General features: G+C 47.2%; 1 protein-coding gene across 6 annotated transcripts in view; it reads right to left on the bottom strand.

The window, feature by feature from the left end:
- The window catches only part of LOC137436847 (1-phosphatidylinositol 4,5-bisphosphate phosphodiesterase beta-1), a 293810-nt gene that overhangs the window by 63399 nt on the left and 210134 nt on the right, over positions 1–20277 (bottom strand). For 5 of the 6 annotated variants that reach the window (XM_068131011.2, XM_068131013.2, XM_068131014.2 and 2 more), the window contains 5 exons: positions 7870–8016; positions 7400–7557; positions 5851–5933; positions 3586–3670; positions 3028–3190 (listed from right to left, as the gene is read on the bottom strand). In XM_068131011.2, the coding sequence (XP_067987112.1) occupies positions 3028–3190; positions 3586–3670; positions 5851–5933; positions 7400–7557; positions 7870–8016 (636 nt within the window). The remainder of the gene's footprint in view (positions 1–3027; positions 3191–3585; positions 3671–5850; positions 5934–7399; positions 7558–7869; positions 8017–20277) is intronic. The other variant, XM_078787147.1, reaches the window with a different exon arrangement.

The following is a 20277-nucleotide window of genomic DNA, read 5'->3' on the forward strand; positions in this document are numbered from 1 at the left end:
TAATCTAAAAGTAGTTTGTGTATCATTTACCTATTGCAATATGATTCCCTGGAAATAATTAATAAAACACTAATCATGTTAAGTGTGAGTTATTTACACATAGTGTTGATATACACAAATTGATTGCCATTTTCTGGAAATATCCTGGTCAAAGCACCAATGTAGCATAATATTGTGGTTGGAATTACCACCTTTGTGTACCATATGGTAACTAACTAGTCCAAAGAGTCATTGAGTCAACAAACTTAATAATTTTGAATCAATATTGCCAAGAGTGTCGCATTCCAATTTCAATCACAAAATTGGTGAGAATCGTAATTTGAGGGTCAGTGTATAAATTGGTGCACATACATGTCAACATGTCAGATACAATTGCAACTGGTATTATAATGTTGGGAAAAGGCTCCTGGGACAAGTTATTGATGAATGATGATATTTGGTACATGATGTCTTTAAATAATTAAATGTAAAACTATATGATTGAAAAAAACTTCACGTAGACAGGCCGGTTTAGTGTTGTACATTTTTTTTTTGTAAAACATTCAAATACAAGGAGGAAATAACTCTCCGGATTTGACGTAACAGAATACTGCCCCTCGGACAGGAAGTGCTTGACCGGATGGCAGTTGGACGGTTGATTGTGAGGTGATTCAAAGAAAAGGGGGATTGATTCGATGTTTTCTGAACTGTTCATGGTAAGAGTTTCATTTTTACCTCGTTGTAAATACCAAACGAGTAGAGATACTGTTGTTGAAGTTATGGATGATCGTTATTCAGTGATTTATTTGTAGTTGTTCTAGCGTTGTATTGAAATGTAATTTCGTCATGGGCAGGGGCGGATCCAGGATTTTTTTGACGGGGGGGGGGGGGGGTGCATGAAACCATAGCACTGGGGGGGAGGGGGTCTGGGGGTCTCCCCCAGGAAATTTAAAAAAATTGATCGTCAGAAACGGCATTTCGTGCGTTCTTGGAAGTTTCTGCAGTTCCTTGTGTTCTTCCCTGGTCCAACAGTTCAGCAGATTCGCACCTCCTGCACCCTCATCCTGGATCGAAGAGGGGGGGGGGGGAGTGCGCACCCCCTGCACCCCCCCCCCCCTGGATCCGCCCCTGATGGGGACATGTCGGCCAAAATGTACCAACACTATGGCATAGGTGTCCCGCCGAGTATCACTTAGGATGTGAAATAGTTAGCAATTTAAAGGATATCTACAGCGGTTGCAAACACGTAGATGTTAAACCAGATCACCAGCTGTTGTCATGCAATCACCGTTATTGTGTGTAAAATGCCATGTTGCAATGAATCAGTAATATAAACTACATGATAGCTTATTATGACTATAAACCACCTGCTGTAAGCTGCCACTGAGGGTTGTCCATTTCATACACTGTTATACCCGATATACATTGTATGATTTATGGAATGAAGTAACATTATACGTCAAATTGTGGGTATGCCTGACAGCCCCGTTTTTGATGCGCTTGCTTTACCTCGAGAATCGGCGCCAAATGTTCATAGTTAAACCACTATCAGTAATAAAGGATCACTGTGTATGCATCAGTGATGGGTGACAGTGATGAGTCGTTTAGGCTTCGTGTGCATAACAAATGAGAAACGCTGTACCTGTCGTGTGCTTTATACAGGATGATATCCACACTACAGAGATACTACGGTCATCCTGTATAGTCTGACCTTATCTGTCCATCCTGTGTGAATAACGTGCTGGTCATGGCAGGCCACACCATGTAAGTTAGTTGTTTATTGTTGCACCATAGCATGTAAAAGTGTTATGGGAGGGCATGATATTGTTATTAGAAATTGATTCATTGATTATTACTCTCTTGAGATGAGTATAATCTGTCATTGTGTTATTTGTGTATCTTTCAGATATCCTTGATACTACGGTCATCCTGTATAGTCTGACCTTATCTGTCCATCCTGTGTGAATAACGTGAGAAGGGACATGGGTAATGTGAGAAGTGTGAGAAGTGTTATGTTATGTTATGTTATGTGAGAAGTGTTATGATTTATGGGAGCGAGACATGGGTAATGAACGTAGAGCAGCAACGGAGGTTGGAAAGGGTGGAAATGCGAATGGTTCGACGGATGTGCGGAGTATCGTTGAGAGAGAGGAAGACAAATGATGAATTGCGAAAGATGATGGGAATAGAGCCTGTGATTGATGCTGTGAAGAGGAACAGGTTGAGATGGTTTGGTCATGTGTTGAGGAAGGATGAAAGTGACTGGTTGAGAAGAGTGATGGAAATGAATGTATAAGGAAGTAGAAGACGGGGAAGACCGAGAAAGACTTGGCTAAAGATGGTGGAAGAAGAAATGCGGGCAAGGGGGTTAACAAGGAGAGATGCAGAAAATAGGGCAAAATGGAGAAGATTGTCATGGGGACCGCAAGGCTAACCCCCGTTCTAGCAGGGAAAATGGCCTTTAAAATGCATGTTGTTGTTGTTGTTGTTTCAGATATCCTTGATGTATACTGGTTAGCCATCGTTTTCCCATTTGATTTACCTTGCCATTGGCATAACTCCTCATCAATAAAGCATTCATCTGTCTGATGAATGTTGTGCTTAATTGTCTATGCGAGTCTTATTACTGACTTCATTCATTTTGAGCAGGTTCTGGCACTTATTTCTATCGCATTTGAAAGTTCATTGTGGCCATTATATTTATCACTGGTGCATAATTTTTAAAGCATTATATGACAAATTTAATATCATTGCCAACAAGATACAAAACGTTGGTGAAAATACTTGTATACATTTTCTATACACTATAAACTGACAATGACCCGATACATTTTGGATGGGAAATCTGCAACTGGCTATCTTAGGGGTCGGGATATATATTGAGTGATAAAATAGAGAAGGCCAAGAGCTACACGCTGCTATCACACATTTTACATCTTTACGGACCCTAGCTTTGCTAAAAATCACAATTAGCCTTGCTCCCTCTGACTGAGACCGATAACTAAAATTGTGGGTTCTGGTTCAAGGGCTAAGATGTTGGTTGTGTACCTGAGCAGCTCTGATTTTCTCCTGTGCTGCAATCACTGGGAGTGTTGGATGGAACTTCTTCAAGTCGTTTCTTAGAGTCCTTATTTATGCTCTTCTTCTTGTTTTTCACCAAGATCTTGAACTTTAACTCTTCTGGATTGGGCAAAGGTATTCCTGGTTCGAGCTGCAATCAAAGACAAGGGTTAAAGAAAGAGAGAGAAAAAAAAGAGACAACACACACACACACACACACACACACAGTCACACACACAAACACACACACACACATGTATTCCACTGATAGGCCAGATCTGTATCCGGACCTTAACCAAAATCAAATCGAACAATATGGATGGAATCAATACGCTATCAAATGAGGTATGCTAATCACCATAGGAAGCAAGGACAAGATTATGTTTCGGGGCAGTAACACTTTGTTGGGTATTTTGCTCCAATGAAGAGTTAATGCCCAGAACGTCTGTTTCTCCTTACTTACCCCAGCGGCTAGCATACTTCGGTCAACGTTCTGTAGATTTAATGGATGACATTCCAATTTATCACAGAAGTTTGTGTACTCACTGGATATCTGTCCAGCGGGTCAATAAGAAGCTTATCACCAAAAGCTTGCCGGCAATATTCGGCCATCTTGGCCTGCTGTTTGGGTCTGTGCATGAATACATCAGCTAGTCATGAAGCCCAAACATTAAAATGTACAAGACTAGATTAAAAGTTTGGAATATCCATAATTTTATAAATCAAGCAAATAACACAACATTACATTTACAGACTTGGCATTTAATATGGAATTTTTTTTTTTTCTTGACTTGGGTTTACTTTCTGAACTCGGTATATCAATCTGGTGAGTTTCTTTTACGCTTCGGTGATTTCTTTGTTAAAAGAACCATGTCACTGATTGGTTGTCACAGCAAGAAGTCAATAACAGGATTATATCACAGGTGGCGTGACAAAATGTACGGACAGGTACATTTGACGATTGGCTTCACAGTCGGGTATACAAGGGTTGTTGCGTTCTGTATTACTGGAAAACAACTGCTGCACGTTTCCAAAATGTATTGCCGCTTCCTCTGGAGATGGTCCGTCAACTCGACAATGCTGTTTGTCATGGAGTGGTGGCTTTACTAAATTCCGGCATGAAACAGCGTGTTATTGCTCGGCAGTATGGCATCACTCAAGGTCAGGTGTCAAAGATCCTGAAACGAAATGCTCAGAGAGGTGTCCCTACTCCAATACCGAGGTCAGGACGTCCCCGCAGAACCACAAGGAAGGATGATCGCCAGCTGCACCAGTTAGTCCGCAATGGCCGTACCAAGTCAGCTAATCGGCTTCGGACTGAGTGGCAGCAACTGACAAATGTGCCTGTATCCAGAAGGCTAGTCAACGAACGACTGGTTCAAGCAGGCTATCGTGCCAGGCGTCCCCTGAGAAAGCCACGTCTGACCAGACAACACCGCCAGCACCGATTGCAGTGGGCCAGAGAGCACCGTCAATGGCAGCCAGGACACTGGAATCATGTGATCTTCAGTGACAAGTCTAGATTTCTGGTCTATCGTCAATATGGCCGCGTCCGAGTGCGCAGACAAGTGCATGAAGCCTACAACAAAGATTGTATAGTGCCAAGAGTCCAAGCTGGAGGTGGTGGGGTGACCGTTTGGGCTGCTTTTCATGCAGGGGGCAAAACTGACCTGGTTGTTCTGAATGGAAACCTGAACCAGTTCAAGCACAGGGCCATTCTGGAAGAAACATTGCTTCCATTTGTTCGTGCAGCCTTTCGAGGAAACTTTGTCTTCCAAGATGACAATGCACGGCCTCATCGTGCTCGCATGATCCAACACTTTCTTGCTGACCATGGTGTAGAGCATATGGAGTGGCCTGCCATGTCCCCGGATATGAATCCGATAGAGAACCTGTGGGCAGAATTAACGCGTCAAATCGACAACTTGGACCAGCAGCCTGCCTCTGTGCGTGAATTGCAGCAGGCTATTGACACTGCATGGCAAGCGATTCCTGTCCAAACCTTGGCAAATCTCATGAACAGCATGCCTCGACGTGTACGTGCTCTCCTGAATGCTCGTGGGGGTTACACGAAGTACTGAACTGTAATTTTACTGTCTGTAATCCCAGTCGTAATTTAACTTTTGTTTTTGTTAAAAAAAATTTTTGGCTAATGTGCAAAATAAAGAGATACTTATGGAAAACGCACAGAAGTTTAACACAGTACTGTCCATGAATTGAGTTCGATATCAGTTTACATCACTTTCAAGGATCAATTTATTTGCTTCGAAATGTCAAATGTGGTTTTTGTTTCTTTTAAAGGTCACATTAACAAAATCTAGAATAATTTCAACATAATTCCAATGAACTTTTGGTTCTAAGTCATCTTGAAAAGTAAGTTCACCCCCACAAAAAAAATATTCCATATTAAATGCCAAGTCTGTATATTCCTCATCATACATTACTTCGGTATGGCAAATACTGCACACATAAATTGCATTAGATACTTAATGTAAGAAATAGAGGCAAATCCGTTTGTGGTGAAAGGCAAAAGTGTTATTACAATATAAAGAAACAGTTTATAAATACAAGGGTTTCGACTCATGGAGGAGCTGAACTGCAAAGGGCAGCAGGTTGACAAACTACCAAAGGGTATTGGGAGGGTTGTGGAGAGGGGGATGGATTCCTGGTTCGTATACCGAAGGTTTCCCACAAGTGGGAAAGGAGGAATAACACAAAAACGAGGAACAATGGCATGGAGAGAAAGAATGGGAAGAATAGGCACAAGTACAAGAGATTATGAATGAAATGGTGGAATAAAGGTACACTTACGAATCGACGTGGTTTTCAAATGAAAGGATCACAGGGTACGGTGATGTTTTGAACGCACTTTCTGCAATGGCATCAATGACGTCCTGATGGTGACATGTTAAAAAATACATGAACTGCATGGTTATCCCTTATTATTACACAGGTAGGCACTCCAACAAATTGTCTGATAGATATTGATTCGCCATCTTGTAGGGGAGGGAAATTAGGGGAGGAAAGAGGAAAGTGTGTTAGGAGTGGGCAAAGGAGGTAAATAAACATGTGAGGAGATGGGAATAAGGGTGCGGATGGAAAGAAACGAATATGGAGGCTAAAGAGAGAGAATGAGGTCCACAGAAAAAGGAAATCAAATGTGAACGGAGACAAAGAAGTCACACACAGAAGGGCAAGAGGGAGGGGGGGGGGTGAATAATTTATTTGAGGGGCTTTGTGCTGAACATTGTCAATTACCCACTAAAAGGATACACGAAAAAAAAGAATCTGCATTGTACGAATCTTTACTGTCGCCAAGGCAAGGGCAAGGCCTCACCTTTACTTATCAGTATTGCAAACAGCAGAAAAGTCCCTCGACTAGCTTATGTAAGTGACATTCAGGCCTGTTCAGCTGACTACCTGTCTTCCAGCGAACGTGGGTGCGGGTACAGTGCACGCGCGCGTGTGCACGATCACGATGATATCAGCAGTGTATGCACGATGGCCACTTTCATATCACTGCTTTCCTCTTTCGATGAATTTCACGCACTGTACTGCACATTCCCCTCAACTGTGGATATTTCAACAGATTTTCACTTATTCGCATGAGACCAACACATAGCCGCCTCACAGAACATCATAATCTTTCTCTTTATAGATTTAGGTTAGGAAAAACACCATCTGGAGATAAACAGCAAGTTGAAAAAGAAATTGAGGCCTCAAATCGAACTAAGAAGCGGAACAGGAATTACACGTCATGACGCTCATAATCAAAACAGAAGTGCACGAATCAGCTGTTACATACCAAAAGGTCCCAAGAAGTGATAGTGCCCACATACTGTAAGATCTTCTTCATTTATCGCGATACTGAGAATTATCAATCATATGAATTCGTGGTAGTATACTACACTGCACTATCACTATCCTAACGTATTGTGCGTAACACTATGGCGGCTGTAGACTTGTGAGGTAGCACCATTTGCTGTCGGGATACGTGCGGTGTCTTATCACAGTGAAAATTGACTAAATACAGGACAAATTGCAATCAGAGAATCCTTGAGAGGAAATTTCGACGTCCGCCTCCTAAAGGCTCCAAAACACTTACGAGGATAAAAGTATTGGTTTCGAAGCCTCTTAAACTATGTTAGTTCAGTAATATTCATCAAACTTTTTCGGACGTCTGCGTGATACGGCACTTTTGCCAGGGCAGGGGAGGTTAGATGGGGGAGGGGTGCAGAGGTAGTGGAGAATTGTCAAGATGCTCATTATATTGTATCGCTAGTTATTTGTGTGCACAAATTGATCCAATTTGTGCAATGACAACCAGAAACATTGGGCAAAGAGAATACTGCAGAAAAACCTTGAATGGGATCTCAGTGGTCATAGTGAAGCCATGCGTGATGATAGGCTCCTCTTCGGCCATGCGACCTTTCCAGCAATCCAGCTCAATACAACGGCAGCCAGCAATCAGAGCTTGACGGTACATCTCCACTGAGGAATTCCCTTTGAGCTGCCCCGCTGTCAAAAACAAACCGTATCAACCAACACTCAGCTTCGTTTTTGAGGTGTGCCTGACAAAGGGAAGAAAATCATGAAAGAAAATTTTGGTTCTCAGATTTTCAAGCACTTTAGGTTTATCCACACCTGCTATGTGGTAGCCATGCATTGATAAACAACAGGTATTTCCATTTCAAGGCTCTGAGCCATTAAATTGCTCAAAGAAGGAAGTTGCAACATCTCAACACAATGAAACAGACTTTCTTTGAATCGGATAATTGAGGCTTGCGGAAGAGCGATGCGACCGTTTAATCCATGCGGTGATTGTAATACCAGTGAGGTACGTGTTGTGGGACGAGTTGATGAAGTAATGGGACAGGGGATGTGTCATATCTTCATAAAGGTCCAGTTTTTCTGGAGGCACGATGCCATTTTCCTCACCATTCAAGAAATGCAGGAAGCCTGCGACTGACAATTGACCTGCATGGGCAAGCAAAGACCAGACAGATCTGCATAACAATGCAACAAAATACCAGCATTCCTGTGCTTACTCACTCATTCGACAGGTGGTGAAGGAAGACTGAACCCACATGCTAGGTGAGCAACAAAAAAAAAAGGGAATTAAAACAGACTGTGTAGAGAAGCATGCAATACTATTATTGTACAAATTCCGTATTTCTAGAGGTACACTCAATTTGCATAGCAACCCATCCGTTGGTCAAGTTGGGTCCAACAGTTGGGGTTTCACACATCCATTGGACAATAAAAAATGCAGCAATTTTCACTCATTGTCCTCAAGGAATACCAAAATAGCACCCTTTTATGTGTGGTGGATACTTGCACAGATCAACATTGGAGTCAAAAAGATTATTAAAAAATGGGTGATGGTGATAACCCCCATTGAAGGTCGATACCCGGGTATTTTCTCTCTCTCATCTCTCGACCACTTAAGCACTCTCTGACTCAGAAAAAAAACAAAAAAAAAACGAGGAAGTGTGACACTCTCACGCACTCTCCCCTCCTCTCTGATATAGCACTTTCAAATATATATATATATATATATATATATATATGTATATATATATATATATATATATATATATATATATATATATCTATATATATATCTATCTATCTATATATATATATATATATATATATATATATATATATATATATATAATTATATATATATATATATATATATATATATATATATATATATATATATATATATATATATATATATATATATATATACATTTTTATTTTATTTTTTTATTTTTATTTTTATTTTTTTTGTATACAAGATCGAGGCTCGTGAAAGAGCGAACATTAATCACACAGAAAGACAAAGAGACACACAAAACAAATAACATCGGGAGCGGTAGACAAGATGGGGAGAGAGGGGGAAGGACACAAACACAACATTTGAGAGCAGGGACCGAGAGACATGGAGACATCGAGAGAACTGTGGGAGGGAGAGGGCTTTGGGGAGGAGGCATGGGAAAGGGGGGGGGGGGGGGTGGGAGAGGTATAAAACATATGGACACTACCAAGACTTCCAGGAAAGAAGTTGGAATTTCAAACAAGGTGGATCTGGGGTGAATTAGTGGGGGTAGAAAAGATCAAGGTTTTGGATGGGGGAAGATAAGAGATGGTGGTGAACAGCTGTTTTGAAGACCTGGAGGGAGGAGTGTGATTGAAGTGAGTGTGGGAGTTTGTTCCAGAGGCGGGGGAAAAGAGGAATGAAAGAGTGAAGGTGAGCAGAGAGCCGAGATTTCGGCAGTTTAACCATCAGAGGGTGGCTGGCAGATCTTGTGCGACCTGTAGGAATATTTGGGGGACAGAGCACAGAGAGAGCTGGGGGAGCAAGGCCGGAGAGGAGTCGGTAGAAGACAGAAAGACCACCTACCTGCCTGCGGTGAGTGAGTGAAAGGCCCTCAGAGATAGCTTCATCGCGGGAGATTCCAATGATTCTGAAAGCTTTGGATTCAACAGCGTGAAGCCGAGCCAGGTGTGAGGCAGGAGCACCAGCCCATAGGGGAGAACAGTATTCCATTGAGCTGCGGATGAAAGCCTTGTATGTGGTGAGGAGCTCAGGTGTGCCTAGGAAGGACTTCGCACGACGGAGGATGCCCAGTCGGCGACTGGCTTTGGAGGCCAGCTTGGAAATGTGGTTTTCCCAAGAAAGATCATGGCAGATGGTGAGACCCAAAAGCTTGAGCGACAGAACGTCTTGGAGAGGATTGTTGAGAAAGTAGATGGGAGGGTTGTCCAGTCGATCTTTTCGGAGAGACATAGTAAGAGTGTGAGATTTGTCAGGATTGAAAGACATGTTCCACATGTTTGACCAGTCTGTGATTTTGTCCAGGTCTTCAGAGAGTGAGGAGGCTGCAGACTGCCGATCTGAGGGAAGAGGAATGGAGCGGCAGAGAGTGGAGTCATCAGCAAAGAGATACAGAGGATTTTCCAGAGAGTCGGAGAGATCATTGATAAAGACCAGAAAAAGCACAGGGCCCAGCACACTGCCTTGGGGAACTCCAGCCTGAACGGGAAGGGGAGATGAGAGAAATCCATTCAGGGCCACACGTTGACTACGACCAGAGTGGAAGTCCGCAAGCCATGCATGGAGATTTCCATGGATACCATAGGAGGAGAGTTTGGTGAGCAGAGCTGGGTGCCAGACCGTATCGAAGGCACGTGATATGTCAAGGGAGACAGCTCTGATTTCCTGTTTGGCATTGAGGACCTCCATCCATTGTTGAGACAGCAGAAGCAGCATGTCCAGAGTAGAGTGACCTGGTCTGAAACCAAATTGATGATCAGAGATCAAGCCCTTGGAGAAGAGGAAAGATTTCATATCCGAAGCAATGATGGATTCCATGACTTTGCTGATAATTGGGAGCAGGCTGATTGGTCTGTAGTTGCAAGGATCTGTTTTTGCACCTTTTTTGTGTAAAGCGGTAATGTTTGCTGATTTCCAGGATGCTGGCAGATGACCTTGAGCAAAGGATAGGGTGAAAAGAACAGAGAGAGGGTGAGATAGAGCGGCAGAGCAGGATTTTAGGACCCGTGGGCTGATGCCATCTGGTCCAGTTGCAGAATCAGAGTCGAGGTTTGACAAAAACTCCTCCACCTTGTCAGGAGAGAAGGTCACAGAGTCCAGGAGCAGTTTGGTTCGACTGGGAAAGGTGGGAACAGAGAGAGATGGGTTTGGGACTAAGGATTTTGAGGCAAACACAGAGTTGAGGCATTCGGCTTTGTCACGTGCGATGTCAACTGTGTGGCCATTTGAGGTAAGGGAGGGGATGGAGGGGGAACAAACACCAGAAACGGATTTGACCAGACGCCACCAGGATTTGGAGGAAGGAGACAGGTTTGAGAGTTCATTCTTGAGTGAGGAGAGATAGTGCTTCCTGGCACTCCTGAGGGTAGACACACACTTGTTCGGAGCTTGGTGGGAGGAACTGAGATTTCCTTCAGTTGGATTAGCCTTCCAAGAGGCAAAGGCAAGTTGTTTCAGGGCAACTGCCTCACCACAAGATTCAGTGTACCATGGACGGGAGGAAGGGTAAGACAACTGAAGGCGAGATGGGATAAATCTGTGCATGAGAGAGATCAGTTTGCTTTGGAAGAATTCCCAGGAAGAATTGATGTCAGAGGCAGTGGAGATGGGAGACCAATCCAGACGATTGATGGCTGCTTGAAGACCGTCCCAGTCGGCCTGAGTGAAATGCCAGACTCGTCGACGCTGAGGAGGCTCTCTGAGAATGGCCAGAGAGATGTCCACTTTGACAAGCACATGATCAGAAGAACCGATTGGAGCAGAAGAAGAGCAGCAGACATTAGCAGGGAAGTTAGTCATAACCAAGTCTAGAAGAGAAGATACTCCATTGGCTGAGATCCGGGTCGGGAAATTGACAGATTGTGTCAATCCCAGGGAGTCACAGAAGTCCTTTGCTGAGGTGCCATGACTGGTGAGGGAGGAACCCACACCCAACCAGGTAGCATGATGACAATTGAAGTCACCACATATGAGGAAGAGAGAGTTGGGATGAGTGGATAGAAGTTGGTCCATGTTGTCAGACAGTGAAATGTAGATGGAGTCATCACTGTTTGGGGGACGGTACAGAACACATATGAACAAAAGGTGGGAGCGGAGAGGAAGCCGTAGCCAGAGGTACTCTTGGGGGTGAGGAGGAGAGAGGGCAGTGCAAGGAGAGTGAGGAAGAGAGTTTTTGATAAAGATAGCCACCCCACCACCAGGCCGAGGCTCAGGTCTATCATCCGGGAGGAGGGAGTAACCAGGAAGAGATATAATATATACATATATATTGTTGCGAATATGGAATTTGGCCTCCATATCCGCTTGTAAATATTCCCCTATTTCCCCAATACTCCCCAACTATCCCCAATCCCCCATTCCCTAGTCCCATTGTCTGTAAACAACACTCTGTAGAACCGACCTTCCCCTTTTTCCCCCATTAAATGTCGTGCCCAGGTCCACCGCATCTCACGTAGACAACTTTCGGACATCTTGCTAGTTATTCTTAGTCTATGTCAGTTAAGGACTCCTTTCCATTAATTCTGACTCTTCGTTGCACCAGAATGTGATTATATGGCACCAGTAGTGAGTTTAGGACCTTCCCATACCTCCTTCCATCTTCTTCCCCAAACAACAACAACAACAACAACTACAGCTACAACAACAACTACAACCACAGCGCGCGGGGGGGAGTGTGCGTCCTCCCACCAGCTCGGTTAGCCGCCATGACCATGCGCTCCACGGGGTTACCACGAAGGGGCTCCCTGTCAGCCCCTCGTCAAGGGCGGAGCCGGTAACCCCCCCGCATGCACCCAATGAGAAGCAACGAGCCGATTCCATCTGGGGCGGAGCTAACGAGCCGAGGGCGTGTCACTCCCCGCCGGATATACGCAGCGACTTACCGGATGTGAGGTCAGATGCGCCCCGAGCTTGAGCCTTGAGAAGACAAGAGAGCCACCTCCGAGCGCTGAGAGACCTCCTGCATCTTTTGGGCCGCGCTATCCTGTCCCTGAGCACAAGGTGCACCTTGTGCTGGCCATCGAATACCCGCTTTCCTTGCCATCAATCCCCGTGTGAGTCAGTTTTTGTCCTGTTTCTCTGTGGTCTGTCGGGAATAATATAAGATTGTGTCTAAGTGCCTATCTTCCTTTGCTGTCCCTCTTGTAGTTGTAATCTAACCTTCCGCCTTAATATAATCTCCTCCGGAGGTCTTGAGAACCGTATCCCTGGTGTCGTGTCATTTTAATCCCAGCCGTGTGTCTTTTCCTTCATTGACCTAGCGTAGCGCGATTAGTCAACGTTCGGGTATAATCGGGTAACCTGTGCAGACGTGGTCATACCAAACCGCTCGGTAAATAACATCTAAGCCGCGTCTGTAACAATTGGTGTCGAGGAGTGGAATTCGAACCCGGGACTAAATTTATTAGGCCCAAATTTGTAGTAGAATCAATTCGGAGCGCGTTTCCCGCGCGAAATTATAACGGCGAAATTTGAATTTGTTTTACAAAAATAAAAACCCGAATTTTGAAAGTCGCGCTATGGCAGACCAAGACAGCTGGGGTCCGGTAGGGGAGAGTGAGGCAGGGTCGGTCCAGGACCAAATTGAGGGACGCGAGGAGAGCGAAGCAGTGAGGGCGGCAGGGTCGCAAAATAGCGTTGTCACGCACGAGGTGGCCACGGCGTCCACGCCCGCGACCGTGGCAGCGCCCCTGGTGGATCCGAACCTTTTTATGTTGCAAATGAGGGCCCTTATGGAACAAATGGGTGAGCGATTGGAGGACCAAATGGGGGTAATGGGGAACCGGATGGATGCTCAGGGTGAGCGATTGGAGGGCCAAATGGGGGTAATGGGGAACCGGATGGATGCTCAGGGTGAGCGATTGGAGGGCCAAATGGGGGTAATGAGGGACGAAGCGAGGGCTCGGAGTGAGCAATTGGGGGTAATGGGAAACCAAATGGGGGTAATGAGGGACGAAGCGAGGGGTACTGGTGAGGGATTAGACAATAATTTTAGGGGATTAGACAATAATTTTAGGGGATTAGACAATAATTTTAAGGGATTAGACGAGAAATTTGGGAAATTAGACAATAGATTAGGGGAAATACAGGAGGGGTTAATGGGGGTAGAAAACAGAATGGCCGCTCAAGAGAATCAAATGGAAGGGATGCAAAAGGGGTTAGAGGGGTTAGAAAACACCATGGAAGGCAAATTGAGGGACATGAGGGACCAAGCGGAAAGGGAAGTTAACCAAATGGGGCAGCAGATAGAGGGGGTCAGAATGGGGGTAGAAGCCAAACTGGATGCTCACAGGGAGGAAATGGAGCAGATGAGGGTGGCATCTGGGCAGGAGATGCAAGTGATGGGAGAGGAGATCAGGAGAGGAGTGGGTGAGGAGGTCGGAGGAGTGCGCGAGGAGGTGAGGCACTGTAAGGAGCGCATGGAGAAGGAGGTGAGAAAGGGGACTGTAAAATTGCAAGGTGGTATAGAGGAGTTGACGCTGGGAGTAGAACAACTGACAGTGGGACAAAAGGAGTTGGGGGACCAGGTAAAGAAGAACACAGCGGTAATAGAGGGTTTAAAATCGACACAGAAGGAGATGAAAAAGGACGTAGGGGTAATTAAAAAAGAGTGTCAGATGGTACGTGAGGGACTGACAGCGAGGCTGGACGAGGTGATAGAGGTAATGGAGACGAAGGACCGGCAGGTGAGGACGCACATGGAAACGGTCAAGGTAGCCTTGGAGGACGAGCTTGAGGAGACGTACCGGGGAATAAAAGAGGTGAAGCAGAAATTAGAAGAAGTGGAAGAAGGGATGAGCGAAATTAAGAAGCGACGGAGAGGGGATAAGAAAGAGATAAAAGAGGAGATAAAAGAATTGGTCCAAAGTCTGTGTCTGGATCGTGATGATGTGCTCATTAACCGGATGAGGGATTCGCAGGTGATGGAGGAGAAGCGAAGAGGAAGAGGACCCGGTGTAAGTGGTGACCAATATGGTCGTGCGTATGATGCGCCAGGGGATTTAAGAAGCTTGGGGGTCGAGATGGACCCGGGTGTTCGGGAGAGGCCGTTGGTGAAGTGTGCGACAGGTCTGGTGTGCGAAAAAGGAGGTGTGCGAGAAAGTCCGACTCTGGGGTGTGTGAGGAAAAAGTGTGTGCCAAGGAGTGAGGGTGCTGGCGAGAGTGAGTCGGTCGTAGCGCGTGTGCGAGGGAGCACATGGAAGCGCGGTGTGGTGAGTGTTACAGAGGGTGTGACGGGAGAGTGTGCGCGAGAAAGGTGTGTGACGGACAGGTGCATGAGGAAAGAGTGCGCTGTCAGAAGTAAGGAAGAGTGTCCACCTGTGGTGAGGGTTACAGAGGGTGTAACGGGAGAGTTTGCGCGAGAAAGGTGTGTGACGGACAGGTGCATGAGGAAAGAGTGCGCTGTCAAGAGTAAGGGTGAGTGCGTTGTCAAGAGTGGTGGTGAGAGTAGTGAGAGTGACAAGGAGAGTGAGTTGGTTGTGACAGGTGAGCGAGGATGTACACCTGGGATGGAAGGATGCACACCTGGAATGGTAGAGCGTGAGTGGGAAGGCACGCTGGAGTTGGTGGTGAGGCACGTGGTTGGGTGTGCGAAAGAGGGCACACCTGTGATTGTCACAGAGGAGGTGACCGAGGAGGGGGCGCGAAGCGGTGTATTGGTGAGGTGTGCGAGCAACGAATGTGTGCCAAAGTGTTCGGTGGTCAGGTGTGTGACCAAGTCTGTGAGTGGAATGAGAGTACCTGGGTGTGTAAGGAAAGGTACGACGAGGAGCATGGAGACGGCTGGATGTGTGAGCAAGGAACGGGCTGCGGGGTGTAAGCGTCCAGGTGAAGCATCGACGTTAGACGGGTTAGAGGTTAGAGCGACTTTTAGCCGAAGCGGGCCCTCGGTGCGTGCTGGGCCTCGCTTTGAACGGCCGCGTCCGTGCTCCACTAGGCGGAGCGGGCAGCCCGATAGAAAGGGTCGTCATGGCGACCACTTTTTGTTGAGGCAGTCCGGCAGGTCGAGATCGGGACATGGGATGGCTCCACGCCGAGGTGGTGCGTGGGATCTCGGCCCGGGTAAGCCCCCGTCCCTGTACCGAGTGCCGGACGTATCCAGCCGCTGGCACAGAACAACCCGCATTCATGGCTTGGCTTTACGAAGCCGGGCTTTGGACAGGGATTGGCGCACCGAGAGGTATTAGTGAGTAGACTGGGTGATGAGGTTAGTGTTTTGGACCCAAAATTAGAGAAAAACAAAATTTGATGATTGGCAAGGGATTGGCAGTGATGATTGGCAGATGATGGGTAGTGATTGGCCAAATTTTTGATTTGTTGAAATTTGATGTGCAAAATTGGTAGTGAGAGACCCCCGATGTGGTGGGATGGCAAATCCACCATCCTTCCCATGGTGGGGGCAAAGGAGCACTAGATTATGGGGTGTATGGCAGTGAAAACTAGCCCGGGTGGGTTAGGTTATATTGATAGGGCCCTAGAAGATGACATTAGGTGACGTTAAGGTTAGTTAGTGACTGATACCTGTAGTGGGGACGCAGGTAGATTAGTATGGATGATAATGACGTGGGAGCGCAATAGTTTAAAGGGACGACTGGGAAGCGCAAGTTTCAGAGGGGAGTAGTTAGCTGAGATGATGCCGTGTGTGTGAGAATTGAACAGGTGTGATTGCCCAGGTGTGCAACTGGACAGGTGTGTGGAGCAGTGTATGAGTAGTGAGTGTTGTGGATCAGCGCGAATGCGCTTGGGGAGAGAAGGGTGCAGGTGGCACCAGGTGTGAGAGCACAGGTGTGCAGGTACAGGTGTGTGGAGAGAGTTGGAGTAAGTGGTACGGAGTGGTGTGCATGGTGCGAAGGTGTGGATGGGGGAAGAGTGGACCCCTTTCACGAGTACCCGGGGCGGGTAGTGTAAGTGTTAGGTAGAGGGTACAGGTAAATTGTGGTTGGATATTGGCATCTGTGGTGCGGGTGACAGAATGGTATTGAGGATGGGTGCATTAGTGTTGTGGAAATGGCTGGGCGTGTAGCCTGTTAGTGCGTGTAGTTGGTTGGGCACTCCACCACTGTGAGGATGTCGGCCAGGTGAGGCCGCAGGTGGGCTCTGGGAGCCGGTAGTTGTGAGTGGGTGCCTGAGGATCCCGGGTGTGGATCGGGCAACCCAGTGCCAGAGAGGGCACCGAGTGGGGAGAGCGCCAGAGGGCCTTCCCCAGGTAGTTAGGTTAGGGTAAGGAGCAGGTAAGCTCGGAGGCAACTGCAGTGGTGGGGGTGTGCAGGTGGGTAGACCCGCTGGGAGAGGTACACGCCACAGCCCAGAAATTGTGCGAGGGCACCGGGAGATGAATCGGGGGAGTGAGACCCCAAATTGAAAAGCACCACAGTTTGGCCAATGGGAATTGGTTTTTAGAACCCATAGTGTAAGAGGGCCAATGGTTTGGCCGGAGAAAGACCCCGGGTAGTGTAAAGTTGTTAAAGTCAATTAGGAAATAGTTAGGATTGATGAACCTGTCGCACCATACGCAGCCACTTACCTGTGGTGATGATGATGACTCCACACCTGTGTTTTCTTTGTTCTGTGTGCAGGAAATGAGAATTGCTGTGAGGATTTGTGAGACGCATCACGACGTGGATGAGACATTGGGGTGATTCCATCTCTCCCTCCTTAGGAGGGACTGATGATGAATTGGTGATGGCAAATTATGATGTTGAGTTGGAGATGGCAAATTTTGAGGAAAGTTGGAAATAGCAAATTTGATTGGTTAGGAGGGAGAGAAGACGAATTTGGTTTATGGGAGGAACGGGGAAGACAGTAGGGATGTTTGTTGATTTGTAAAGTAGATGTTTATGGGTAGTGTTGTGTTTTGTGGATACAGTAAGGGGTAAGGGAGGGGCCATGTAGGTTACCTGGTGGGGGGGGGGGGCGTACGGTAGGAACGTACCTGTCTCACCTGGTTCCCATGTGCCCCCAGTGTGCATTACCTTACATTGCGTGCACTTTTGCGCCCTTACCACCTTACTCACTTGTCTGCTTCTTTTGTCTCCCACCTCCGAGGATCTGGCTTTGGGGCAGAGAGAGAGGAGAGAGAGGTGCTGGCTTCGCAGTTGTGGGCCTGCACTTTCGCTGTTTGCTGCCTGGATCGATACACCATATGGACCGCAATGTTTGTGGCCACCCACCATGGACCGCAGTTCTTATGCGGCCAAGCACCACCCATTGATGGACCTCTGGGTCAACGTGGCACCTATGCCAAACAGGTGAACCACTAATAGTTGGCCCCCTGACGGCCACAATAGAGAAATGGACGCGGTTGGCGCCTTTCTTTATTTTTGAAAGAAGTAAGAAGGCCAAGTGCACCACACGAAGGCAAGACCAGCGGCAGAACATCGGCCGGCTGCGACACCACCGGTGATTTATAGACACTTTATTGGTGCACCGGATGGTGCTGACTGTACATGATGGGGTGGTGCTTTTCGTGCTGGGAAAGGGTGCTCTGCACGTTATTAAAGGCCGTAGGCCACAGAGCACTCGTGGGTTGGTGTATCGATGCTGGCATGCGTGCTCTCTCTATGCATAACATCTGCATGTGTTCCTCCAAAAACAGGTCCTGGATCGTAGTGTAAATATCAGCGTAGTCTTGTGTAAATAATGCTCCCTACCGGCTGTATGTTTAGTTTGAGGATTCTTTCCGGATTCGGTTATCCTGTGGGTGTGTTTCTGTGAGGAGAAGGGTGCAACGTCGCAGGGGGACATATTTACTCATTTGTGAATATCTGTAAAACTGTCGCACTCAGGGTAGAGTTAATAGTAGAGGGAACTACATTGCGTGCCACACTAAAGTAGGTAAAAATTTATCGGGTCGGGACGCCCCGAGGGTAGAGAAGGGTGCAATGTTGCGAATATGGAATTTGGCCTCCATATCCGCTTGTAAATATTCCCCTATTTCCCCAATACTCCCCAACTATCCCCAATCCCCCATTCCCTAGTCCCATTGTCTGTAAACAACACTCTGTAGAACCGACCTGCCCCTTTTTCCCCCATTAAATGTCGTGCCCAGGTCCACCGCATCTCACGTAGACAACTTTCGGACATCTTGCTAGTTATTCTTAGTCTATGTCAGTTAAGGACTCCTTTCCATTAATTCTGACTCTTCGTTGCACCAGAATGTGATTATATGGCACCAGTAGTGAGTTTAGGACCTTCCCATACCTCCTTCCATCTTCTTCCCCAAACAACAACAACAACAACAACTACAGCTACAACAACAACTACAACCACGGCGCGCGGGGGGAGTGTGCGTCCTCCCACCAGCTCGGTTAGCCGCCATGACCATGCGCTCCACGGGGTTACCACGAAGGGGCTCCCTGTCAGCCCCTCGTCAAGGGCGGAGCCGGTAACCCCCCCGCATGCACCCAATGAGAAGCAACGAGCCGATTCCATCTGGGGCGGAGCTAACGAGCCGAGGGCGTGTCACTCCCCGCCGGATATACGCAGCGACTTACCGGATGTGAGGTCAGATGCGCCCCGAGCTTGAGCCTTGAGAAGACAAGAGAGCCACCTCCGAGCGCTGAGAGACCTCCTGCATCTTTTGGGCCGCGCTATCCTGTCCCTGAGCACAAGGTGCACCTTGTGCTGGCCATCGAATACCCGCTTTCCTTGCCATCAATCCCCGTGTGAGTCAGTTTTTGTCCTGTTTCTCTGTGGTCTGTCGGGAATAATATAAGATTGTGTCTAAGTGCCTATCTTCCTTTGCTGTCCCTCTTGTAGTTGTAATCTAACCTTCCGCCTTAATATAATCTCCTCCGGAGGTCTTGAGAACCGTATCCCTGGTGTCGTGTCATTTTAATCCCAGCCGTGTGTCTTTTCCTTCATTGACCTAGCGTAGCGCGATTAGTCAACGTTCGGGTATAATCGGGTAACCTGTGCAGACGTGGTCATACCAAACCGCTCGGTAAATAACATCTAAGCCGCGTCTGTAACAATATATACATACATACATATATACATAGACACATACATACATATATATATATATATATATACTAGCAGAAGTACCCGGCATTGTCGGGTGGGGGAGGGGAGGAGAGGGGGGAGGGGGAGGGGTAGGTGGGAGGGGGAAGGGGAGGGGGAGAGGGAGGGGGAAGGGGAAGGGGGAGGGGGGAAAGGGAGGGGGAGGGGAGGGGGGAGAGGGGAGGGGGGAAGGGGAGAGGGTAGGGTGGAGGAGGAAGGGAGGGGGAAGGGAGAGGGAAGGGAGGGGGAAGGGAGGGGGAAGGGAGGGGGAAGGGAGGGGAAAGGGAGGGGAAAGGGAGGGGGAAGGGAGGGGGAAGGGGAGGGGGGAGTGTAGAGAGAGGGGGAGGGGGAGGGGGAGGGGAGGGGGAAGGGGAAGGGGTAGGGGGGAAAGGAAGGGGTAGGGGGGACAAATTTCTTTTCTTCGGTGCCATTGCCTTTATCACAGTCAGTCTTCCAGTCACTCACTCATAGACAAATTCAATTTTTTTCACTTTTACGTTTACACGTGGTAATGAAGATTGCAACTTCTGCAATCAAACAAACGACGCAAACGCAAGATTGCAACTCTGCGTCGTGTCGTGGGCGTGGCCAACATGGCCTCATGCCCCCAGGTGATTGGCTAACTCGAGCTCGAGCGAGCCATAATGCACTACGTTATGGCAAAAAATATGGAT

Source organism: Myxine glutinosa, chromosome 11 (genome assembly GCF_964187855.1).
Source record: "Myxine glutinosa chromosome 11, kmMyxGlut1.1, whole genome shotgun sequence".
Taxonomy (NCBI): domain Eukaryota; kingdom Metazoa; phylum Chordata; class Myxini; order Myxiniformes; family Myxinidae; genus Myxine; species Myxine glutinosa.